We start from the raw sequence: 25,770 nt of genomic DNA on the forward strand, positions 1-25,770 counted from the left end.
GTGGGGACTAGACAGATGCGACGGATAAAAGAAACCGTCCAGTGACCATGGTGGGGCTGCGTAGGAGGGGAAGGGAGGGTTAAGGTCCAGGTAGGGGAATACAACTATGCGAAGGAGGGTAGGGGTGCAGCTCCATGCTCGGAGGCGGGGTTCTTTCTTGACATGAAGAGGCAGACCGAGGTCCAGTTCCTTCAGACGAGTCCGCATCCTCGAGCAGAGACGTGTCGGTGATAAACCTGCTCGAATAACCTCAGTTGAGTCGGTGTCCCAAGTGTCCATTCTCTGACAGTAACTTTCTGAAACGAGTCTAAGTTTAGCATAGCTGAAAGTGACAGCGACATATCAGAAGTTAGTGACTGTGGTGATGATTGTGTCCGAGCATTGATCAGCTGAAGAGGCGAGGATCAGTCACCATGCAAACCACGCAGCCAGTGAGTCTCCAGACGCAGAGGATCCAGGGTCTCTACCTACTGGACAGCCACGACAGTTCTGGGATCCCTCACAGTGCCGGCAGTTCGGCCAGTAACTCTCCCGACCATTATGAGCGATTCTCTCCGCCAACGCATCTGATGGACCTCAGCAGTCCTCCGGAACACAGGGACCTGCCAGGATACCAGACTCATCATCACCATCATCATCATCAGATGATATACCAGCAACCCACCTACCTGATGTACGAGAACCCGGAGGACGAGAAGAGGTATCCGGAGCATCCCAACGGGAAAGTCTTAAGGGACCTCCAGACGGACTACGACAGGCGTATCCACGACAATTCCCCAGGTTTCCTGTCCGATCACAGTCGGGACCACGAGCAGAACCTTTATCTGACTCCGTCTCCGCAGATGTATTCTTCCGGTGGCGAGGAAATCGTGTCCAGACAGTCGCAACAAGGCTACCACCACGTGGACTCTGTCGAGTACAAGCCTGACGTGTTGGAATATAAACCGGACGTCGATCAACAGAGGTATAAGCAACTCGAGATGAGTCAGATCAGCGAACCTTCGTCCTCGACCAAAAGTTACGCGGTCGAGGGATCCAGGAACGGAGGCAAGAGGAAAAGGAAGACCAGCAGCATCGAGAACGAGTCCGAGACGGACAGCAATGCCTCCTCGACGAAGAGCAAGGTGAGGAGAAAGAGCGGCGCTACCTTTGAGGAGATTCAGAACCAAAGGGTGATGGCCAACGTCAGGGAGAGACAGAGGACGCAGAGCTTGAACGAGGCGTTCGCTGCTTTGAGGAAAATCATACCGACGTTGCCCAGTGACAAGTTGAGCAAGATTCAGACGTTGAAGTTGGCCACTAGGTACATCGACTTCCTGTTCCAGGTGTTGCACTGCAACATGGAGAACACTGACAGCACAGACGACAATGGTAAGTTTATTATTATAAAAAAAGAATTGTTCATTTGCAAGTTTGCAGAACTTGTCAGTTATGCAGTTTTACAAAATTTAGCTAACATTGTTGCATTAAAATATTCTAAGTCTTTCAATTTCGATGCCAAGTCGTTGAAGAGTCTGTCTCCGTCGGAATCTAGAGCGCGTGTTTATAAAGTAGCTCGCGTTTGTTTAAAGTACAGCATAATTAAACAGACCCCCTGGAAGCGAAGGTCTTCCGATTCGAATGCTAGAAAACACGCTAACCCTGTCATCCCGGTAGCCCTTACACCAAAACCTAGCCTTCAGGTAAACACTTTTCCCACTCGACTCAATTTGTCGTCGACTGAATAGTATTTACAAACCGGTGGTTAGGTAAACACGGTAGCTTATATCAGCCCTAAGACCCTCGGTGAATTATACAAAAAGGATTTGTATCCTGAGGACTCTCCAAAATAAAAAGGGACGAATTTAAAATAGACTCGGCTCTCGAAACTGAAACGTTTTCGTATAAATTTACACAAGGGATTCACCTCGGTTATCGCAAACTTTCCTTGAATTTGAGACGTCGGGTTCTGAAGAAAAAAACTTGTATCGATAGTACAGACAAGAGGATTCGAAGATTCTCGTGTATCTTGATATCTTAATCAGCGGTTGACATGGTACAAGTGCTGGTGAAGTGGCGACGGTGTACCATAACTTCAGGTGATTAAAGAGATCTAACACGCTGACAATCTTGAAACCGACACCAATTGGTTTCAACACCGTCTTTGTTCTTCCTTTGCTTGATATCTGCCTCACTATGTTCTTCTTTGGTTCACCAAGATTTAATTCACATTGGTTTAATTGGTGGCCCCTGAAAGATTTAAAAATATTTCTAATGAAAACCGATATTACATCTTCTATTTGATACCTCAAGAATGTTAGAATATTTTAATTACCTCCTAACTTTGCACATTAACTCCTAACTTTGCACTTTTACATTATTATTAAAAATGAGAATCCTGAGATTAATGAGAGTCTTCCCTCTGCTTCCAGGTGAAAGAAATTCAAGAAGTGCAGTCTTGGCAGCCAGAGAAATAACTTCGTCTTCGTGCAGCTACATGGCCCACGAAAAACTGTCCTACGCATTTAGTGTCTGGAGAATGGAAGACGACTGGAACTCGAACATATGAAGAATACTATTCTTCTTACCTGAGAAGTAGGTAGATTTAGTAAGAGGTTACAGTGGGCGAGAATACAAGCGTCGATTTCCTATTTTCGCTGGTTCGAAAATATCGAAATTGCTGTTGCAGTTCAACAGTGATTGCTAAAAGACAATTATTGTAACTTCACAATGGAGGAGTCACTTGGGAAATTCAGTGGAGTTTCTTGGTAGTAGTTTTTCCAAGTAAATTTTGAACTTTACAAACTGATCTAGAATACTAGAACTTGGAGAAATTGTACCGTATAAGATTCTCAAAGATATGAAAGTCTGAAAACTATGTTGCAATTAGTATGATACTGAACCAAAGAATATTTTATTATTGATGAATATTCAAGTAACTTGATGTTGGTATTTGATATATTTTGGGAACAGCCTGGACCAAAGAATATTAGTACAGAGACTGTCACGCTCCCTTCTTTTCTGTATTTAATTTGTTGTCAGATGAATCTGGAGTAGACAGTTGTTTCTTTGTTAGTAATAGTTGACATTTCTTATTAAATTGTTTCTTGTTCCAAATATTTTAAGTAATTAGTATTTAGAAGAATCTTCTTAGAAGTGGCTTCATTTTGGAAGGTTTAATTTTTAGTAGAGAAATCTGAAAATATAAATACAATAAAGAAGCTGTAAAAAATCAATAGAAATTCTTTTTCAAGTGGAAAGACAAAAACAGTATTTCTTTCAAAATATTTCCATACAAATATGTGAAGGAGGACCTCCACGTACAATGAGGCTGTTGAATAGACGATTATTGCTGGGATTCCCCAATGATTTTCCCTTGCCACTTTACCCCTCGAAGCAGTGGCGAATCCGTTAGGGTAAATTTATGGCTTCTAAAGCTTGCATTTATCAGGAAAATCGTCGACCTGGTCGCGTGCTATACAAATAACGCTTCTTCGACAGAAAATTATCTACCGAATTCTTGAAAATTCTAAAGTTATAAACTTCCACCAAGATTTCTCCATAGAATTGATTATATCTTAAATTTGAAGTCTGTAATTGGAGGTTCCGAGGCAGCATGTTTCTTTCCCATGAGTAGGGCAGACAGTAGCGTCGTTGCTACAATTTTACGAGTTTTTTTTGCTTCTTTTACGAGCCAGGATGAGCTAGCGTCTCGACGTTATGGAAACAAGCTCTAACTGGTCCCGACGGTTAGACAAAACTTAAACAAAACAACGGGGAGATGAGCATTAATGAGCATTTTGGCGCCTACAGGTCGGTCAGAATATTGTTTTTCTTCTACCATTTTTTCAAAGAACTGCAATCCTCCGAGAATCATGGGGTTCGATATTCGTTCCTCCACGTTTTTGCTGACTTTCCGCGTGAATGTTTCGAACGCAGCCGGTTATTTTAAACCGAGAAGGCAAGAAGGAAAAGTTTGAGCCGGGTTTGACTCGCTTAACGAAGATACGCTACGTTAAATCCGCCATCCTCTTTATTGCGGCACTGAATCTTCTTGAAAAAAGCCATCTTCCAAACGAGGTGCCATCAGTGTCTTACATTCCCTTCTGGTACAAGTTTGATTGACTCTCTATTTGTACCTTCAAACTGGACTCTTGCTGAAGTTATTGAATTATCTGAAAGTAAAAATACTTTAGTTGAAATGCATCTAAAATGTTAATTATGATCTTAATCACAAGGATAAACATTTATCAAAGTTTCACTGATGCGACAACCACATGAATATTCATTTTTGTGACCACCCTGCCAGCCATATATCTCTTTCAATTCAATTAGCTAGAAAGTCTGACATTTTCTTGCAGAACCAAGATGCTCAGATGCTTCCCAACATTCATAGATCAATATTTTAATCTTATAGCATTCTTTCTGTACACTATTACAAGTATCTTACATTACATCACAGAGAGCCTTAACTATAACATAGAAAGAAAAAAATAATTATCAAAGCTGAATCATAAAAGTTTTCTTGTTAGCTTAAAAATCAGCCTCTTCAATTATTTGTTACAATACAAACTCTTTTGCAAAGAATTGTGAACAGAAGATATATAGAACAGCTGGTTCATGAAGATCTGTGTAACCACAGACATCCAAGAACGATTCGAAAAGTCTTTTTTGACCCTAAAACGCACATAATTGCCAGTATTCCGCGCTCAACTAAAAATATAGCTCCAGAGACGGCTGGCCGAGTGACAATCGCTGTCGTAGCTTCGTTTCGCCTGCCAACATGCTCGAAACAATGTTTGACAGCGCTTTATCGGGGATTTACAATCTCGATAATGGATTCCTGATGATTTCGCGGTTCTCCGTTGACTGTAGGGAGCGTGACATATGCCTCAAAACATTTCTCCTTCGTCTATTCAATGGGCAAGTTTCTCTGTAATGAAAGTATTTTAATTAATTGTTTAATCTTGTTAATGACATGTAATTATTCAAGAAAGTAATTTATATTTCAGAGCTTAAAGGATCCAATGAATATTAGGGTTGGTCAGAATAATCAGAGAATTATACTCAACATAAGTTAGTTAGTTTAATCAAAATTGAAATTAACTCTAATTATTCTGATCAATACATTTCTAAGATGTTCAAGGTCCTTAATTTTGTGATGTGAATTAAGGTTGCAATTAATGGTTACAAAATTTTTATACTGCTAGTGCAAAATACAACCAAAGAACTATCGTATTGGTTTTTCGTAATTAATTTTAGATTGGAACCAAAGATTTTATTTTTCTCGTGTAAAATAATCTCGAGTATTTTTATTCGCAAAAAATTAAATCTTATGGTAAATGTGAAGCTATTTATAGCAGAGTATTCTAAAGAACACTGTAGATATTAGAAACTAAAGACTCGAGATTACTAAATCTTCCATTCTCTTGTAAAAATCTTATATTATAGTAAAATACCTCTTTTTATCATAAACATTCAAGTGCCTTTCATGTGCCTTGGACATACAGCTAAGCAAACCAAAAATTCTGTACAGTAGGCTGTTAATGTAGTTCTTAAGTTATGTTTTAAGGAAGAGACTGTACCATAATACATAATGTATATTTTTATCTTAGAATTAAGTTAAGCTTCTTTAGCTCCAATGGCGGCCGGAAAACGCAATAATTTATTATTTTTCATTAAAAAACTATCAAACTTAAGCTTGTAAATTTTGTAAATACCATTCTATAGATCTTTAATGAAATTCAACATAACAGGAACATTTGTAATATGCATGTATTATTAGACTAATATAAGAATAACAAAATTCAGCACATCTTTCGTTTCTCAACGATTCTCAGGCACGAATCAAATTTTCAAAAGAGATAAATACTTTGTTACACTTTACAAGAGCTCTTTCTGAAGGGAAGTCTCTTTGATTCCTACGATTTTAGTCGATATAACACGTGGATTTCCATTCCTATAAATGATGCCAATATGCATTTGTAATACTACGTCAGCATATACTTGCGCGTCTTTCTAATGTACAGTATTTTTATATCGATTGCGAAACTTGCAATAAAATTATCAACGAACTTTACATTCTGTGTCTTTAATTGCCACGAGCACGTTGTAGAACTGTCTCCAATAATCCCAATAACATCACTAATTTTCTAACTTCCTCCCTTTTTAATTCAAAGAATGTTTAATACGAAATGGTCTAAATTCTTTACGTATCAAACAGTACGGTAAATGAAGCGGAAGTACGTCACGGAAGTCTGTAAAGTTTAAAGGGCATCGTCGCGTGACGCAAGTAAAAAGAACGACGCAAATACTCGCGACGAATTGAAGCGCGAAACGTATGGATATTCCCAGATCGTAAATTCAGAGGAACATCAGAGACGCGGGAGCGGAAGAGCGGGGCAGGGTCGGTGAAGAGCCGATAAATAATTTACCAAACGCCATCCGATGGCAGGCTTAATGGATTAGACGAGCCAGTGCAAATATTATTGCAAGGAAACGGCGGCCAGCGACGCCCAGTTTGGCTCGATTGGCCAAAAACCGTGTCAACTAGTCGTCTCGCGACCAATCCACGAACACCGGATGTTCGCTTCGACCTCTTCGACCTGTTCTGCCTTCTCCACCTCTTTTCAACTCCGCAGGGTCCCCTCCAACTTGGAATTTCGAGATACGACATTAACTCTGTTTCTTGATCCTTTAATTAACAAGTTGAAACGCTATGTTGACTTCCCCATAAATTTTAGCTAACATCTTTAATGTTTATCAGTTTTTATAAAAGTTCATCATTTACATATGACTGTAGTTTTAAACTTTGACAAGTCCCAATGAAATTTGAAGTAAGAGGATCAAGGTCCTTAAAAGAGGAAGAAACGAGGGACAGTATCTGTTCTTTCCTCTCTAGCAACAGAATTAATAGCGTAACCTCGTGATCGTAAAGCAGCCGACCGGTAGCTGGAAGACCTGTCACATTCTCCCATGGTGATCCCAGAAATCTGAGAAACCACCTAAACTAAACATAGCGACCCACCACGCTCCACCGGTTTATTTACGAACGCGGGAACCCGATGGAAATCCTGGCGGTGCGTGCTTGTACGTCGCTTTCTTCTTCTTTTTCATGGACACGAATCAATCTTTTAATCCTCCATGATCCATCGCGATGTTATAGACAGAGGTAGAAAGATGTTCAATGATGCAGCAGTGTTCCACATTTTTTGAAACATTAGAATCTTTTCCTGAACCTGTAACAATTAGTTAGGTTAGGTACACTTTAGATAAGGTAATGACTTTAGAATCATCATTGAATTATGAAAAAATATGAATACCGGTCCTGCATGATATCAAGAATTTTAGAACTTAAAATCCAGGTGCTTGTTGTACATATAGATCTGTTCGTTTCTGCACCTTACAATCAGAAAGACGGATACATGTTTGATAATGATAAGAACGAAACAGATAATCATAGCGGAGAGACTTAACATCTGTTCTTTGTCTTTTCCTACTAAATCACCGCAATTTCTGTCACTCCTTTCGTTTTCCCTCGGATGATGAATCGTCCGTCGTTAGTGGCACAACCCTCCCCTTCTTTCGGCGTACATATGTATATATACATACATATATACAGAGGCGATCCAATGACACGGTGCTCCGTTTTACGCCAGCAGTAAACCGTTCTGCAACGGGCTATGCCACTCTAACGGGACGTAGGTAAATACACCAGTGAAGAAACCACCCTGCTGGTAATGCTTGAACGCCGATAGACGCGGATGGAAATAGAAACTGGCGAAATCTTGCAGATTTCCTCGATGGACATTGGTCTCCGCAAACTGTCTCATGGTGCCATGAATCAAGGAACAAAACTCGAGAGGTTTCAAAACGTTCTCCGATGTTGGAAATCTTAGAAAGCTGCGTCCTTGATAAAGAGGTTATCAAAGTACGAAACGAGTTTAAAGGAACGTTGAAACCAAGATCTATTTACGAAAAAAAAATAGCTTCCATTTCCAGCGAAAAGTATTTCAGGAAACAGGCTCAACTGGAAACCAGAGGCGGGGAAAAGTTAATAAAAGGCTGGTTCCTTTGGCGGAACATCGTCGCCATTCGGTAGCCGATGCAGGCTTTCCCTCGCATGCCACGAGGAACACGAATACCAGTGGCAGCTAATTAAGCCGCGTAATGAGCTCGTCCCCACGAGTTAATTATTTTCCAAGATAGTTTTTTTGGAGATCGACGATGTGGATGAACGGTCCTCTGCGATTCTGGCTACGCCTCGCGACAGGAAATGAGAGCATCAAACGGTTCTCCGAATTGATCGACGATTCTAAATCATCCTGAACCATTTCATAATGGAACTGTTCCCTGTTTCGGTCTTAACAGCTTCGTAAAGCTTATGCAATGTACAGAGTAATTAGAAAATCAATTAACAAGATTATTTCATTCCTCTTCGAGCTATTCTTATTTTTAGTACTTCAGTATGGTTTTATGTGCTAAGAGGCAGTGATTTTATTACGGAAGGGGACGTTGTCGTAACTTCCGGTATCGAATAGCTCTGTAAATCCCTTACCAAGAATCAGCTTATCGTAAATGCGATTTATTGTCACGAGTAGTGCAAGCTCTTCCAAATTTGCTATTACACGATATAAATAGTGAGGCACACAGGACCGCTGATCCTACTCGCAAATCAAAGAAATATTGCTCGCTATTTGGATACCAATTGCGACGAGACGATCATGAAACTGAAATGATGTGATGGAACAAAGCATAAGTACAAAGCAAGTATTTGAGAAACTAAGAGAGGCTTTACTTACACTAATGTAATTAAATAAATAACTTAAAGCACGTCGCCGACATGTGTATCTTATTTTCGCAGGATTTCAAGCGAGACCAAACTATCCTGGCGCCTAGTTGAATGATTTAGTCTTGAGGGGCGTTTTCCAGGGAGAAAGAGATCGGTAAGGGAGGTCAAAATTGTGGACTCAGAAAGAGGAAGCTGTGCATGGGAGTAGAATACGACTTCCTCGTGGTCAAATAAATTGCTGTTTGCTTCTTTTGCGGTGTGTTTTTGTGGATTATGGTGGATTCTGGTGTCGGCGGTTCACAGGAAGTCGGGATGGCAGATGCAACAGCCAGATCTGAATAAATATTGAAATATCAGAAATTTTGAATGAAAGAAGATATAAAATTTTAATTTCAGTTGTTACATTTTTCTTGTTCCAAACACGAACTATTATCTGCTTAGAGAAGCAAACAAATGTTGAATAATAATACTATTGTTTGTTCAAGTACACGTTTATTGTTCTAAGCGACTGTAAGTTGATTGTCTTTGCTTATTTCAAAACGTGGAATTTGCAGTGTGAGCCTCCCAGTCCAGGAACAAGAAGACACAGTGCCGGTAAGAAAGTTAAAGGCACATTCACAGGATGTATCCTTCCTCCCGAGCGCACTCGGACAACGAGTCATTCAAAGAAAATTCTAACTGTTTATCGTCGCGGTAAACCTCGAACTGCTTTACGAATGTTCTCGTTTCCGATCGATAAACTGCGAATTAATTTTTTGAACGCATCATTCTTCAAATAAAACAGTTATCTTCATCTTACGTGCATCAATAAGTACGACGTGCACCAAGCGCTACAGTTCCCATGATCCCCTACAATTCATGTGTTCTGAAAACATTACATTTGGAATGTGATATCTAACGACGTTATGTATTATGATAAAAATTGTACTTACAGTTGGGAGATAAAACAATCATTTATAAATTTCATATGTTACCAACATTACTGGATTGTCCATATTTATTAATAATATTGTATTCACAGTACATGTACAGGTCTCAACTTTGTACAGAAAAAGAGACACTCAGTCATAAATGGAAGTAAAATTTACTTACAATTGTGTACGTTCAATACTGATTAAGACAAACAATAATAAGATCATTTTTAACTTAAATAAAGATGAAAACATATACCTTTAACCTAAACAGAGCTGTAAAGTTGAAAAAGAAAGTGATTCTCTTTCAGGGAAATCACATAATATTTATAAAAAAGTTTTACGAACGTAACGTTCGCTTTCAAACGAACTAATTGATGATGGCGCCAATCGCGCATGCGCTCTCAAGAATTTTTTTTTTTTTTTGTTTATGGATAAAAGCGCGCGCAAATTTCAAACTTTTGAATTTAACAATGAAAGTATAACACGCTCTTTTAGAAATTAAAAATGTTCTATCGTTGCTCAGGTTAAAATATTTAATATGTTTTACATACATGTGGTCCTGTGAATACCATGTTTAATATGACGTTACAACATTAATTGACTTACCCTGTATACCACTGTAAAAGAAAGGTATGAGAATATTTTTGTAAATGGGTAACCGCAAAAAATGAAGACAAAAATAAGCGTTCTTCATTTGTATATAAAAGTTGTTACATTGTTTAATTTATAAGTAGAACTGATTCCGTGTTTGTTCTTTCTGTTTAATATAAATGTCAATTTTACCGATTTTATTTTCGGTTCCGTTGTCATTAGCATTCTTGATATAGTTTATCAATAATTAATTACTCGGTACAATATAATATAAAGTGTTAATGTACGAGTTACAATTAAGCTGCAGTTTATTTAACACTTGTAGTGGACACGCATCATGAAAAAGTAAAACTGTTCCACTTCTTAAATTATAATTTAAAATCCGAATGAAATATCCAATGTTTCTCGAGCAAACTGAAAATACAGGTGTATATTTTGAGTAGCAAGATTTGGAATACATTTTCTTAAGATTCTTTTTCCAGCGATCATAGATAAGTTAAACGATGAATACTGACAACGATTTCATATTTTCTTTTTAAAGATAAATCCGTATCCACTGATTTTACATGTATCTTACTAGCCTACTACACGTATTTACAAGATCGGCATATTTTATTTTGTGATATAAGCTATATTCTATTAAGCTTAGTCCGATTCAGTTAGAAACTCCGACTTAGTTTTATTGGCACATCGCAGAGGCATACGTCGACTGTTTCATTTGTGCAGTATCTTTTCTTTTCTTTGATTTTATGATGGATCGTCAGGACAAAATTCCGTTACGAACATATAAAAAGAATTTCGAAGTATGAAAATTGTAGCAAGATTATTTGATGTTTGGTGATTCAATTGTAATGGTGGGAAGCCCCTACGATTTTTGTTATTATACTATCTCTTTCACTCTCTCCCTCTCTCCCTTTCATAATTTACCAAATAATTACTAAATATAGTTCATTGGTGAACTACGCTTTGGAAATTCGCGTAACAGAACTCGATTCAAAGCCAATGGTGTTAATCAAAATGATTCGAATCAATCAACAGCATTAAACTCTCAGAAACGGATAAAAACTTAGTGATAATTTTCGTTTCTAACGATAATCCCTTGAGTTACCCTTGACTCGCAACTATAAGGTTTAAAATTTGCAAATATAGTACAACGCGTATTTTACAATTAACTTTTATATAAAAATCTATCAAACACCCCCGGTATATTGGCTTATTCGAAATCAAGATATCGAGTAGTACAACATAAATTCAATCAATAGACAACCAGGCGTATTGAACTCTAGAAGTCTATCTCTCGATCAAGTTTCTAACACCTTTCCTCAAGATCTGCACGCATTGTTATCACAACTTTCGTTTTTCTTATTTTACCTAAAGAACAGAGACAAATGCTATGGATATCGTTTGTAACTTATTCCATAGCAATGCTCCTCAATACATATTTTACTGTATAAGCAAATGCTGCAAACCCTATAATGACAATGAGATTAGTAAGAGCACTATGCAAAGGACTTTGTTCTCTTTGTAGTTGGTCGCGTATCAAAGACGAAACTTCCGATGCCGTAGACTGATGCCTCGCCTGCTTTTCCAATTCTTTACGGTGTTCTAATTCAGCTTTTATTACCTATAACATATAAATATTTCACTTATTTATATAGCAATATATATAAATACATCACAGAAGCATTAAAAAGATTCCTGCTACCTCAACAGTTTCTGGAAAGAGTTCACAGAACATTTTGTCTTTTAAATTGTATTCCAGACTTTGTGCAGCTAACTGTTTCTTTTCATAATCTGTTGTGTTAATACTCCCAAGCGTTGGACTCTTTTCAATCTAGTATTACAAATGATCATGATTAGATGGTAAATTTGGTTAAACCTCAATTCATTACTAATGATTATTTAAATACCATAAAACTAAGTAGTCCTGTAAGAATAGTAGATACACTCCATGCTGGATTCCATGTGTCAGGATGAAAATCAGAAATGGATAAACATAGTCTAGTATTAACTTTAAATCGACCATTTGGAGTAGTCATATAAATGCTAGGAGGCTGGAATGGAAATTCTCCAGGAAATATAAGTTTGCCATGATAAAATCCTCCTTCATAAGGGGTTTTTTCTGGACCTTTTACTACATAGTGCCTGCAAAAATGACAGATAACAGTCAATTTTATTAATTATATTTTACTGTCATAGCAAGTCTATCGATGAAGATGTAATGATATCTACCATTCTAGTATATTTGATGGCACAGGTTCTGCAAGAACGTATGGTACAGGGTCTTTTTTCAGACGTAAGTAATCCTGTTTAAGTCTTGCTGTTGCGCTATTTGTTGTTCTATTCATATCGACTACAGAGTGTATTACAGATATGACTAATTGACAAGTGTTTTTTATAATTCAAGAAGTGTTTCTCTGTTCACTACTTTCCTAGTGAAATCTTTTAATTCAGTTTTTACTGTAATACTTATAGGTTAAATCTGGTTTAGAAATACGTCAGAACGATATCTTCCACGGAATATTTTAGATTTTGATTTACCAACTTTGCAACGTGTTTTATCTATAAGGTGCCTTGTTAAAAATGTTACCGTTTATAGTAACCTGAGCAAACTGAGGAATGAGTTGTTGGCGATTTAAAAAAACAGGTTACGTTCTTTTCAAAACTTAGTAATAAAAATGCAGAACTATGAAGAAAATAACTCCTCGCAAATATAAAAATTAATCATGATGAATCATATTTATTCATTCACAGAATATTCACGAATAACACCAAATTTGACAGCAACTCTTTCACGACAGAAAACATATGACTATGAAATGCACCGAATTATTACATTTCTCTACAGTGCTGCCATGTACGTGAAGTATAACGCGTTTAATTGTTGCTTGATCAATTGACAAATCGCTTCTTTGCGTACTCTGATTCTATACTTCATTGTACACCAAAGTAACCTTCATTCACGTAGGTCGTCAACGTAGGGAGACTTCTAATCATAACTGCGATGTACCTCTACAGACTGTTTTCACCTTCGTGGTCATATACGTGGTAGAGCAAAATAAAGGAGCAGTAAGATCCAGTGTTGATCTGGTGAAGGGATATGATGAAAGAAACACGCCGGGTATATACTTTTGGCCTCACGATTGTCAAAAGAGTGCATCCACACTGTCATAAATCTAACAAGTGTATAGAAACGAACAGAGGAGATGCGCAGAAAGAACAAAAAGCTGTCAATGCAATTTCATGTAGAACACAATACAAGCAATATTATGGTTTCAGCATTGCAAAAAGAGGGAAACAATAGTATGATGTGAATGTTATAAATATTTAATACTACTCAAACATGATTGATAGATATGAAATTTAGTTGGAAAGGTATATTTTGTTGCAGCAGAGCATGTTATATATCCAATAATACATCGATTACAATTTTGTTTTAATATAGATCAACAACAATATAAACGTTACCACCTGTTAGCATCAACTTTGCATTATGTAACATCATGGTATAGATACAACCAAGAATTATCTGTTGATGAATGAAGCTTAAGATTCGTGACAGTCTCCGCCTCCCACCGACTATCACCGGGAAACTCGACACTGTTGTTGACAGATGAAGTAACATTCATGATCATTTTAAGAGGATTCTGCGACTGATTTCAAGATTTATTTAGATAAAATTGTTCCATTGTCTAATTTGTTCAAATGATGAGCTCACCAGTGTCCATAAACAACACTGGTACCACAGCTGGTGCTATTGGTATGGAAACAGTGGTAGCAGTAGCACTTGGTGCACTTGCTGCTATTTTTCTTGGAGCACTTTTAGTTTTACTTGTAATTTGTAAACGACAACGATGTTATTATGTAAGTTGTATGTACTTTACTATATTAATATCATGAGATGAATTTTTAATTCTTCTGTAATCTTATTTTAGAATCAAAAAGATTCTCCAGACTTGAGCTCAGATTTATTAGAAGGAGAGAAATTTTCTGGCTTAGGTTTAGATGTGTGGGAAAGTGATGAATGGCTGGCTGGTGCTGAAAGGTATGTGTCTTTAAAAGGTTTCAGTTAACAGTTAAGTTTCTGTTGATTTTTCAACATTACTAATCCTGTAGGTGGGTTGACGATGCAACTGGTTTAGCTCCACTGTGTATTGCTGTGTTAAGATCTTGTCATGCTTTAGCTTCAAGTCTTACTGCTATTGCAGGAACAGTAAACAGTAACACTGTCCCATTGGAAATAGTTGATGTAAGTATTTTAATACAACCTACTTATTTTCAATACTACTAAATTTGTATCTTCTAGGTTGCTAGACGTATTCCACCACGTGTGGATGATGTGGTCAGAAGTTTATATCCTCCATTAGATGCAAGACTTCTAGAAGCCAGAGTAGCAGCTTTAGTATTAGCTGTTACTCATTTGGCTCTTGTAACCAAGCATGGAGTATCAAAAAGTCATGCTAGAAAATTAGCATTTATTGATCAGGCTCTAAGCGATATGGATTCTCATCTCGCAATTTTGAGAAATGCCGCATTAGCGCAAGAAATTGCTTGCGCGGTTCCAGCGTCGACACCTGTCTGAATACATGACATTTCTTCCTCAGTTTTGGATCTTTACACTAGGTTTCATTCAGATTTATATGAAATTAAAGGTATACATAGTATTATGTATCTTTTTTATTACGTGAAGGTCCAAAACCCAACAGTGCAACTTCGTTTTCTACTGACAATATTTTGTGTTTTACATGTTATGCAATCATAATTGTTACAAAAATGCGTACATTATGTTCGTGACGTATTAAAAAATATCGTAGGATATATATTTATATATGTTCAAATATTTTCACGATAAAGAACACCAGAGACATTTTGTGATATGGATATACGCGATCTTTTAGTCTTCCTTTAATACTAGATCAGAGTATTTTTATATATACCTGAGATGAAAATTATATTTCGAGAATGATGTCATTTTGTCAACTATATTAGGTATTTATAACTGTTTATACACATATATTTTTTATATCTACGAGAATCAAATTAATTTATAGATAAATAGGAATTTATAATAAAGTAGAACTGTAAGAGAAAAATTGAGTATTTTTCGTGTTTATATAATATTTAAACGTGTTTTATTTCTGTTATACTCTGTAATAATTTATGCGTACGTGTGTTGAGTGTGTGTGTGTTATGTATTTACGTATGTATGTATCCAATTTATATTTCTTCCAGTACATGATTGACGTTCAATACCTAGCATTAATTTTATATGTTGTCACAGAGAGACTTGCTGTACCATTTAAATAAATTAACTAAGAAATTCTCAATCACTGATCTGACGCTACACAGCAGCGTGAACTCAGTGTCAGATGCGAAAAAATGTCCAAAAAAAGGGAAGAGATAAGTTGCCATAATAGAGGGACAGTAAAATGGAAAAAGATACTATTGTTTACATTATTTGCTTCTATGTAGATCTTTCTGCCTCTTTTGGTTATCGTTAAGAACTTTGTTTTTAAGATGCTCCTTATAGTCTATAATATTTCCACTCCATTTTGTAATGGTTCCGTTTTCACAAACCCAAATTTCTTCTGCAACCTAACAATAAAGAAAATATAAGCATGACATTGTTATAAACAATATAGTTTCACTTCTTATGTCAGCCGTACCTGATTAATTAATCTGAAATCGTGAGACACTAGAACCATTCCACCGTCAAAGTCATTTATAGCGTCAGCTAATGCATCGATTGTTTCCATATCTAAATGATTTGTAGGTTCGTCAAGAAGAAGCAAATGAGGTACTTGCCAAGCAAGCCATGCAAATACCACTCTACATCGTTGGCCATCAGATAACTGGCGTATTGGACACACCTAAATTTATAGCACGATAAGAATTCCTTCAATTAGACCATAAGCAATAATAAGCAATCATACCTGTTGACGACCCGTTAATCCGTAACGACCAATAATCTTCCTCATCTCTTCACGTTCCTTAACATCCGGGAAAGCTTTCATCATGTAATCTAAAGGTGACATATCTAAATCTAGTAGTTCGTGCAAATGTTGATGATATCTTCCAATCCGTAAATGACTATTCTTACGTATCATGCCGCTTGTTGGAACTAACTGTAATTATATATTAAAATGCGAATAATTTAACATATTTTTATCATTTAAGTTAATGGAAAAACCATCAGACTTACATCTCCGTACAGTAGTTTTAAAAGAGTACTTTTTCCAGCACCATTTGGACCAACCAATGCAATTCTGGTGTCTAAATCTATACCGAATTCCAAATTCTTATAAATCCAAGGTGAATCTTCGTTATAACGAAAACTGACGTTCTGTACCATTATAACAGGAGGTGGAATAGTTCCACAAGAAGGAAAATAGAAGTTCAATACTTTATCGTTAACAACTTTCTCTGTAAGACCTTGTGCCACCATTTTTGCCAAAGTTTTTTCCTTAGATTGTGCTTGTCTCGCTAATTTTGCGGATCCGTGACCAAATCGTGCAATGTAATTTTTCATATGAGCAATTTGATCTTGCTCCCAATTATACTGTTTTGCTTGATTTTCCAGCAACTCCATTCTTGTCTTAACAAAGGCTTCGTAATTACCAGTGTAATACTTTAACTGTTTCTTATTAACATGAATGATATTTGTACAAATGCCATTAAGGAAATCTTGAGAATGAGAAATGATCACCAGAATTCTTTTGTATGTTTTTAACTCTTCCTCCAACCATACACAAGCATCAAGATCTAAATGATTGGTAGGCTCATCAAGTAACAACAAGTGAGGTTTCACATATAAAGCTCTGTAAAAAATGACCACCTTCATTCAGTAATTGTTAAAATGTTTTGTCAATAATCCATAATCTCTATGTACCTAGCAAGAGCAATCCTCATTCGCCAACCTCCAGAGAAGTCCTTAGTAGGCGTTTTCTGCATCTTTGCGGTGAAACCCAAACCATGTAAAATGTGAGCAGCACGAGCTTCTGCTGTATCAGCAGTCATATCTTCTAACCTTTCATAGACATCCATAAGTTGCTCCTATTGAAATAAACATTTTTATGTATATAATTACATTAATTATAACAAGAGAATACAAAATCACTGTAACAGAATATACCTGAGCATCTTCTTCATCACATTCTACCAGTTCCTCAGCAAGTTTTTCTAACCGAATACGCTCTTCATCAACTTCCATCACACACTCTAAAGCTGTTTTATTGCTAGCAGGCATTTCTCTAGTCAAATGAAAGATATCAATCTGTTCAGGAATAGGAACTTCACGATTTCCAAGTACAGCTAACAAAGTAGACTTTCCAGAGCCATTAAGTCCAAGTAAACCATAACGTCTACCGCAATTTAACTCCAACATAGTGTCCTGCAGCAATTCACAGCCATGGAAAGTGATAGAAAAATTAGATATCTTTATATCTCTACTACGTGGATGCGAAGCCAATGATCCTGTACATGAACGTGCTTCTGCGTTGAGTCTAGCATCTGCCTCCAACTTCAAACATAGAGCCTCTGTAACAAAAGGAAGAGTTTACATTGTGTCTTTGAAACTTGTAAAAAATAAATGTACAATTTTACCTTCTGCACTGATGGGAGCTCCATTGGTTCCATTCTGAATGACTCCCACACCAGGGCTGGACTCTTTACCATCTTCTGTGGTTTTTGTCTGAGCTGCAGATTGAGGTGGTTTTTTTCCAGACTGTCTAGCCTTAGCCGCCTCCTTTTTCTTCTGCTGTTGTTTCTTTTTTGCGTCGGACGGCATTGTTAGTCTGAAATATCATGAAATACGTGATGTGTCCTTTCACGCACCCTCGAAATACAGCCGGGAATACATGTTACGTAAGCTGTAGGTTAGGAATACGTTAGCACGTGCGTCAAAAGAAATCCGGATACAATGCAACGTCGAATTCGAAAATTCAATAAATCCCCATCGTTGGAAACGGCTTTTTGCGCGAGCCAACTAGGGTGAGATAGACAGACACAAGGAGAGAGACGAAGTAGGGCGACAGAAAAAGGAAGACAAAGACAGAGAGAAAAGAGACCAGGATAGCTAGACTTCTGCTGTATTTCTCCAATTTCCATTAGCGAGCTCGAAAACAATGTCAATAGATTGCAAACACAACACCTATGAAATAAGAATAAAAGCTAAATGAGGCAGAGCGAAGGAAAAGAGTTGAAATAATGAAAAAAGGAACACCTCCAGCTGAGACAAAAGAAACTTTGATCATTCTTTAACACTGACTCACGTTTAGAATAAGCGATAATATATATCATTCAATTCTTCGTTTTCGCTGTGCTTCCTTCGAGCACCGATCTTAAAATAACTTCCAGAAATTACCTAATTGTGCGCCAAAAATCGAACGATCCGTGCAACACGCAGACACACGTGCATGGATAAAGGTGAAGCCGTCAACATTGACTAGTCAATGCCGTCAAATCATAGTTTATAAGATTACTCAATAGATGGCTGTACCTAAAAGATCAGAAGTTTGCAAGGAATCACTGCGCGATATTTAAAACTGTGTACCGGTGTGACACGTGTAGAACTTACCGTTTCATTCCAGGAGTTAATCACAACTTTAAACATTCATGTATGTTATTTGCGATTGAAAAGAAAAGAATCATCAGAGGTTTTCGAAATTATGGTAAAATCTTCGAATACGTAAAATTCCGAAGGTCAAATTTGTTGCAAGAAACGAGAATGTCTCAGCGTTACATCGATGGAGAGGTACTTGTTTATAAATTATAATTATTTGCACTTTAATTATTGTTGATTTAAGGTAGTTTAATCGGTATATAAAAATATTTAATGTCGGTCGTTAAAAGATCGATCGATAGTTTGAATCGTAAGGTTAGGAATATTTGATGATCTTCCATATTGCAATGATATTTTAATCAGGCTTTTTTGTTTTGTGTCATCAATTTTATTTTAATTGAATATCGAAAGATATCAAGCTATTAATTTATATAAGTGATTGTTATTTGTTAGTGCATGTTGTATATATATATATATATATATAGATATGTATATGTATATATACTCATCATTGCTAACTGTCACTATCGAAAACAATCGAAATAGTGCCGCTTTCGATAATCGAAAATTTAAACCGTATCTTTGAAGATCAGTTCAGTCGTAATACTGTGTCAATCGGAATGGCAGCGTAAGTAATTATTTGCGTTTAATTGAAATTGTACGCATTCACAAACACACATTTTGGTTTTTATAGCATGAAAATGCCGACACAATTAATTTCCATCGAAGGCCATATATCGAAATTCATTATAATATTTGATTAAAGGTAACCAATCATTAAACCTTACAATTTTATTTATACATTTAAATTTAATTTAACCAACTATTCAGACGAGTTTGTTGTACTTAACTTTCAGTCAAGTTGAAGAAAAATTAAGGAATCAAGCCTGTGCAAGAAGTTTGGTACAAAGCAACCGCATTCCTCTCTCCACGGTTACGTTGTTCGAGCGACGAGAGCCGGTTAAAGAAGTGTGTTCTGATGAATGAACGAATGGATAAACGGCAGTAGCGGTAGGGGCCGTAAAAGAAGAGACGGACTTGCGCCCCTGCTGGTCCGAAGTCTGCTGGAGGGGGCGAGGACGACCTAGGATGTGGGGGGTGAGGGGTTACTGGCTTAATTGCACCGCATCACAGAACGTAGTATTTCGTAGTACGTAATGGTGGGGGTGTAATGCGTCCTCGCTCGTCCTCGTCCTCGTCGACGACGTCGTCGTCTTCGTCGTCGTTGTCGTCGTTGTAGACATCGACGTCGTCGTCGCCGTCGTCGTTGTGGTTATTCGTATGTAAGCTGCACGCTCGCCTCGATCGACGTATGCGTACCAGTGACGTATCAACTTCGGTCGCCTCGCGAATGGGCACCAGCAAATATTCAATTCTTAATCTCGCTAACTTTCTCGTTGTCTAGCCGTTTTGATTTGAATTGTAAATCGTTGTAGAGTTTGCTGAAAGTTGGCGAGAGCTACCGGCAAACATTCAGTTCTTAATGTCGCAAATTTTCGAACGATTTAATCGCGTATAAAGTTCAGAGTTACGTCGACCGTCTTGAAAGTCTTAAAGAGTTGCACGGACTTGATGAATTTGAGGGACCACGAAGTTTTCATAAGCTTAGAAAGCATCTGTTTTCTATGCATAATTTTACATTTTGCAAACTTCAAAGAGCACAACTGTTGTAACATCTTTGTCAATTTTTTAATAGCTGAACATTTCGGAAGCTTTTAAGGATATAATGTAGCTTTCGACACGATTTAATAACTTTCAATTTTGGACGGTGCACTGAAAGTCTTCTGATAGTCACTGGTAGGGACTCGAATCGCCAGAGCGACGATAATACGAACCAATCGGCAGGACGTACGACACGAACGTAATAATCGATCGGTTGAGACGTTTGACACACTTTTCCAGGCCGACAACGATTAATTTTCGACGATGCAAATCTGTCCCTGGGAAGAGGGAGAGAGAGTGAGCGCGGCGCGAGGGGAGCGGGCTTTCGTGGAAATACCTTTGGAGGGTGAAACCTCTGTATCGTAATAAATAATCGATATTATTCTTGGACTATCAAGGAATAGCCGAGATTAAAGCGGAACCTTTGAATCTGTTAAAATTTATCCGATAAAATCTTTCTGTTGAAGTTTACGTATCTTCAAGCAGAAGCTGCTCTCTCTTACTCTTCCCTAAAATTATTCTTTTTCCTTGTTAACATCAAAAGTTAATCGCAATATACTTAAGCTACAGAGGATCATTTATTAAAATAACTCAATCAGTCTTGCATTAAGCAATTAACGCAGAATACATAACGATATTGCAAATTAGTTACTGATTATCTGAATCACTTTACCGGCGTCTGTATGCGTTAGAAAGGTGGTTTTATGGTATCAGTACACAGATGATGTATTGTACCGTTAACGTGTCTGGAATTGTGGTGCTAAAAGGCATTGCTACGACCCTGCTCGCTCGTGTGCGTGACGTGGAGGTCTACACGCAAGCACACGCTCACGCTGCTCGCGTGTCAACTACCGTAACCCTCGAGTACATCGGGGATTTCACAGTGGACGGGGTCGCGGCTGAAAGGAAGGGGCTGAAAAAAGGTGTGAATGCCGGATGGCATTCATTCAAATGCCGTCCAATCACAGCATCGTACTCCAGGTCGAGTGGCAGGGCCGGCATACATCGGGAATTATTAAGTCCTTGCGATTCTCTCTGCTGTTAACTAGACAGATTAACCCAAATCGAACCAAAAACTGCCTTAATTCTTTTTATCGAGGAGCACATTTATAAAATTGAGTATTTAATTTGGGATTGTACTCCCAGCCTCCACAGCCATTGTTAAACACGTACCTTGAGGGACAATAAATTTAAATAATGCCGCAGTTAAATATAATTTAACATAATTAAAGAAGAATCAGAGGCCTTCCATCGGTGAATGATCAACTTGTTCTCCTAGGTCGCGGTATTCGCAGTTTATACTACTTGAAGCAGCCACTTTAGTCAGTCCCTGAAGCAGTATCCAGTCAGCACGAAACAATACTTAAAGAACAGCGCTTAAACTACTTCAAGTAAGTCCACAAACATTAAACAGAAGGTATAATGAGACACAGAACTGATACCGATATGTTTCTAGGTACTCATTGTCAGTGATCCTCTACCGAATTAATTTACTTCTGCCATGGGAATGCAATTGGACCACAATGAATAATTATAGTCAGATGCAACTGAATTTCAATGGAAGTGCGTGTACTGTCTAGGGAAACTGAAGATGTTTGGTTCAGCTAGAGACCATTCTAAAATTTATGAACAAATCTGCTGGCTCGTCGTGGAATCGACGAGCGACGTCTTTCTGCCGAGTGTTTTTGACACGAGGCGGTCTCCCCAATCGATCCAGGCCAGAATAGCCGAACCGGAAGTAGGACGTTTAGGCTCGATGGGAATGACAACGGAGAGAGTGACTTAACTTTCGAATTTCGTCGGATCTTCCTGAATCACTTGAATGAATTTACTTGATAAGATGCCAACTGTACGAGAATTACACTCTTCTAGCGTGCTTAAGAATTAATTGAAAGAGAAACGAATTGTAGACGTTGATCGAACGAGAACTTGCGAGAAATTGGATTCTTCTCTGAATCTTAGTTATGTGAAATGGATTTAGATTAGATTCGCATCAGTTTCTATAAAAAGATATGGTGCAAGAACTTTCGTTATTATTTTTTTAGAATGAATTTTTTCTCTTTTAATTAACATTGCATATTTATGACAAATGATTACAAGACAAATCCCTAAGTTACCATTTCACATTTTTTATTTCAGAAAATTCCAGAAAACGTTTGGCAAACCAGTCTGATCATGGTAGACCGTATTTCCTCCGAGTTCCTCTTTAACATACAGTCTAGCGCGCAGTGCAGTCTCCAGTGCAACGGTTGTATGACAATTGCCAGCTGATTGCGATCTTTCACCCGGGGGGAGAGAAAAAAAATTAGCGACGCAGCCCGCAATCAACGTGTCTCAGAAGCGGCGTCGTGGCTAGGTCTGCTGTATCGACCTAATACTTGCTACTTCACGGCACCTCGTAAAATACGGTGATTACTGCACGTGATTTCGGGGAGAAAACCATAATAGCCGACCCTGACCGTCAGGGCTGGTGCGAACATTTGCGGAGATGGGTTCCTAAAACCTGGAACGCCTCAAGATTAAAACACTTCAACATTGAAACGCGTCCAGATTGGAACGGTTTAAGATTAAAACACCTCAAACTTTGGAACTTGAATAGTTCGAGCTCAGAACGCATCAAACTTGGAGTGCTTAAAGCTTAAAACCCCTTAGACTTGAAAAGCTTCTAACTCAAAATTTAGGACATTTCAAGATTGGAATATTTGAAACTCGTAATATTTTTAAATGTTTATAAATGTTATATATGTGTATTATGTATGCAACTTTAAGATTACTATGAACTTTTTACAGATCATGGAGCTTTTAAAAGTACCAGGGAGAACTCTGTTCGTGCCGGCCCTGCTGACCGTTGAGAAATTGTCCCAACGGAACGAACAAGTCAGGAAGATCCTCCTACACAATTTATAGATGCAGTAATTTGGCCCCAAACACTGCTAGTGATTGAATCTTGAAAACTAGTGAAAATTCGACAACAGTACTCTAACGGGATCAAATTGATTGTGGTAAAAATAATAATTTAGCAAATTTCTGTAATGAAACAATTATAATTGTGCAGCTTTGATTTCGTACTCATTGATTGTAGAAAAGATTGGACGAGCTTTTTTCTTGACGTTCGATAAAATTTCCCGAGAACCGTTTTCAAATTTATTCGGGTTCAGAGGCTTGAGCCTCATCGCCGTGACGAGCAATTAAACGCAAAAACGAGAGAGGATTCCCTGCAGTCGGAGGGGATGATGGGATCACCGAACAAGATCGATGAAAGTTACTTGTCTTTCAGCTAGAGTGTATCAGTTTCAACGCTCAACGTTGGAAAATCTGTACGTGAAACAGGATATACTGGCTTGAACCGGGGTCACTGGAATTCGAACAACGTCAATCCTGAACATGCAAATTGCTATTCAAACGAGGTATGGACTTTAAACGAAGAGAAACATTTGTATTTCTTCCTTGAAAATCGAAGCAACATGTAATTTTCTCTCCACGTTTTAGACGTAAAAAGTAGAAACTACTTTTACCACGAACCATTATCGTTCCGGCTATAAAATTTTAAGCGAGGAGTTTAACGAAGGAATTCTGCAAAAATTCTATTGGTTGCGGAATCTTCGAGAAGCAAAAAGACACGGAAGTAAGTATTGTTTCGTATGGAACGCTATTTACCATGGGGCAAGAAATTTAATACAACTCGTTGGAGCCGTTGAAATCGACGTAGCTAGGTGCATACGCTCCTCCGTCACTGTCGTCGACGAGAGGAGGAGAGAAAAGCGGAAGAGAAAAATTTCGACGTCTGCGTGCGAGGGTTCGACAGCCTGAGAACGAGCAGAAGGAGTCAGGACTCGTCGCACAGTGGCACAGAATCAATTTTCTAGGCGAATCTATATTTTAGTTTTCGCCAAGAGTTACGGTTGCTTTTTTCTTTTCCGCATCGAAGGGAAATCTTACAGAGTTTTTTCATTTTCGTGTAACTCCATAGTCGATTTTATTTGAAACAATCGTAGGGTCATGAATGTTTTAAATGAATTAAGGACAGGGAAATAAAATTGAACATTTAAAAATGTAAAAGTAAATTTCGCAAGAATGTTCAAAGCAGTAAGAAGGAAAAGTAAAATCAGTAGGACAATTGATTAGCTTTAGCATTGTACAACTTTTTCGTTCTCGAATCTATTATAAAACACGACAATATCACCCTAGAGAAATCAGTAATAATCACTTCTTTAACAAAAGTATTTCGACCACCTTTCAAACAAAAAATTCATGAATGAATTCAAATAACCTGTTGCATTAAATAAAAAAAAAGCTAAAAGATATTCAACTAGTTCAGTCACGTCGAAATCAATAAACTCATTGAGCTCTCAAAGTAACAATAGCCCATATTTCGTCGTTAATCTCTCTCTGAAAAGTATCCTCCTGTTCTAACAAAAACTTGGTCCGTAGGTGTGTCAGCATCAGTTTGCGGTGAGAAGAAATCTTGAAAAATAGAAAAAGAAATAGAAGAAGGAACTCGAAAATCGACTTTCGTCCGTTAGAAAAATTGATTGAGCGTCGTCTGGAGGAGCGAGGGCCGTGGCGAGTACGCGAAAAGAAGAGAAGTGCCGGGGGCGCGTGTGCGCAGTACCCTCGACCAACATGTCCGCCCGGCTGCTCCAGGTAGTCGTGGTTATGCGGCGCGGTGCGTTGCACACCGTCGTCAGGCGAATGCTCGGTTTCCGTGCGAAGTTGGTCCGCGCAACGCGTGTCTCGTCTCGGCTGGCTTGGTCCAGGCGTTAAAGAAGTCGCGGGAGTCGCCTCCTGCAGGAGGCAGGCTCGTTTCTCGTCCCGCGTTCTCGCAGTGCACGAGGTGGCACAGCCTCTGGAGAGACTGGAACTACGACGGAGGGACGGATAGAGTGCTCGTGGGAGTGCAGAACCGCGGAAGAGACAGGGAGAGCCGGGGAGAGACAGAGACAGGCCGGAGGAGTAGTAGTGAGCGTGTGGGAGAGAAAGAGAGAGAAGGAGAAGCTTGAGGCAGGCGCGCGTATTGATTCCCGCGTGGCGTTATACGGTGAGGTGAGAAAGCTGCAACCGGAAGACTCGTGCCGCTTCCTTCTTGGCCGCTGAAAAATCGGAGGAGACAGCCTCGGCCACCATCCAGCGGGATTCCCGGGCTTCGAAGCTGCTCGTCGTCGCCGCTGAAAGGTACGTCGAAGAAGTTGCACGCGAGAGTTCGTTCGGTGAGCCACGATTTCGGGGCAGCGGCGACACGCGTGTATTCCTCGAGAAGAGGCGAAGAAGGCGGT

At 38.4% G+C, this 25,770-nt stretch overlaps 5 protein-coding genes across 10 annotated transcripts in view; 3 read left to right on the forward strand and 2 right to left on the reverse strand.

Annotated features, from left to right (window-relative positions):
- The first annotated feature begins 413 nt into the window (after positions 1 to 413).
- On the forward strand, positions 414 to 6,058 carry Twi (twist). The gene is made up of 2 exons (XM_003701073.3): positions 414 to 1,371; positions 2,412 to 6,058. The coding sequence occupies exons 1-2, from the start codon at positions 414 to 416 to the stop codon at positions 2,546 to 2,548; spliced, it is 1,095 nt and encodes a 364-aa protein (XP_003701121.1). The 3' UTR covers positions 2,549 to 6,058.
- Positions 6,059 to 10,364: 4,306 nt separating this feature from the next.
- Positions 10,365 to 13,086, reverse strand: LOC100879735 (ubiquitin-conjugating enzyme E2 J2). Its single transcript, XM_003701074.3, has 4 exons — positions 12,508 to 13,086; positions 12,186 to 12,420; positions 11,981 to 12,109; positions 10,365 to 11,899 (listed from the first exon to the last, which is right to left on the reverse strand). The coding sequence occupies exons 1-4, from the start codon at positions 12,621 to 12,623 to the stop codon at positions 11,687 to 11,689; spliced, it is 693 nt and encodes a 230-aa protein (XP_003701122.1). The 5' UTR covers positions 12,624 to 13,086; the 3' UTR covers positions 10,365 to 11,686.
- A 407-nt stretch (positions 13,087 to 13,493) lies between these two features.
- On the forward strand, positions 13,494 to 15,912 carry Tmem98 (transmembrane protein 98). The gene is made up of 5 exons (XM_003701075.3): positions 13,494 to 13,650; positions 13,721 to 14,139; positions 14,211 to 14,320; positions 14,392 to 14,524; positions 14,582 to 15,912. The coding sequence occupies exons 2-5, from the start codon at positions 13,981 to 13,983 to the stop codon at positions 14,855 to 14,857; spliced, it is 678 nt and encodes a 225-aa protein (XP_003701123.1). The 5' UTR covers positions 13,494 to 13,650; positions 13,721 to 13,980; the 3' UTR covers positions 14,858 to 15,912.
- On the reverse strand, positions 14,938 to 18,061 carry LOC100879955 (ATP-binding cassette sub-family F member 2). The gene is made up of 7 exons (XM_012280369.2): positions 17,878 to 18,061; positions 17,408 to 17,811; positions 17,165 to 17,328; positions 16,478 to 17,093; positions 16,209 to 16,400; positions 15,942 to 16,145; positions 14,938 to 15,870 (listed from the first exon to the last, which is right to left on the reverse strand). Exons 1-7 carry the CDS (start codon positions 18,059 to 18,061, stop codon positions 15,730 to 15,732), a joined length of 1,905 nt encoding a protein of 634 aa, XP_012135759.1. The 3' UTR covers positions 14,938 to 15,729.
- Positions 18,062 to 18,793: 732 nt separating this feature from the next.
- Positions 18,794 to 25,770, forward strand: part of RhoGAP100F (Rho GTPase activating protein at 100F) — a 53,696-nt gene continuing 46,719 nt past the window's right edge. For 2 of the 6 annotated variants that reach the window (XM_076540998.1, XM_076541000.1), the window contains exons 1-9: positions 18,794 to 19,601; positions 19,693 to 19,933; positions 21,777 to 21,888; positions 21,954 to 22,346; positions 22,637 to 23,208; positions 23,288 to 23,499; positions 23,580 to 23,904; positions 23,987 to 24,122; positions 24,929 to 25,669. The gene's annotated coding sequence lies outside the window, so the exon portion shown is untranslated. The remainder of the gene's footprint in view (positions 19,602 to 19,692; positions 19,934 to 21,776; positions 21,889 to 21,953; positions 22,347 to 22,636; positions 23,209 to 23,287; positions 23,500 to 23,579; positions 23,905 to 23,986; positions 24,123 to 24,928; positions 25,670 to 25,770) is intronic. The other 4 variants (XM_076540995.1, XM_076540997.1, XM_076540996.1 and 1 more) reach the window with 4 other exon arrangements.

This window comes from Megachile rotundata, chromosome 16 (assembly GCF_050947335.1).
Source record: "Megachile rotundata isolate GNS110a chromosome 16, iyMegRotu1, whole genome shotgun sequence".
Classification (NCBI taxonomy): domain Eukaryota; kingdom Metazoa; phylum Arthropoda; class Insecta; order Hymenoptera; family Megachilidae; genus Megachile; species Megachile rotundata.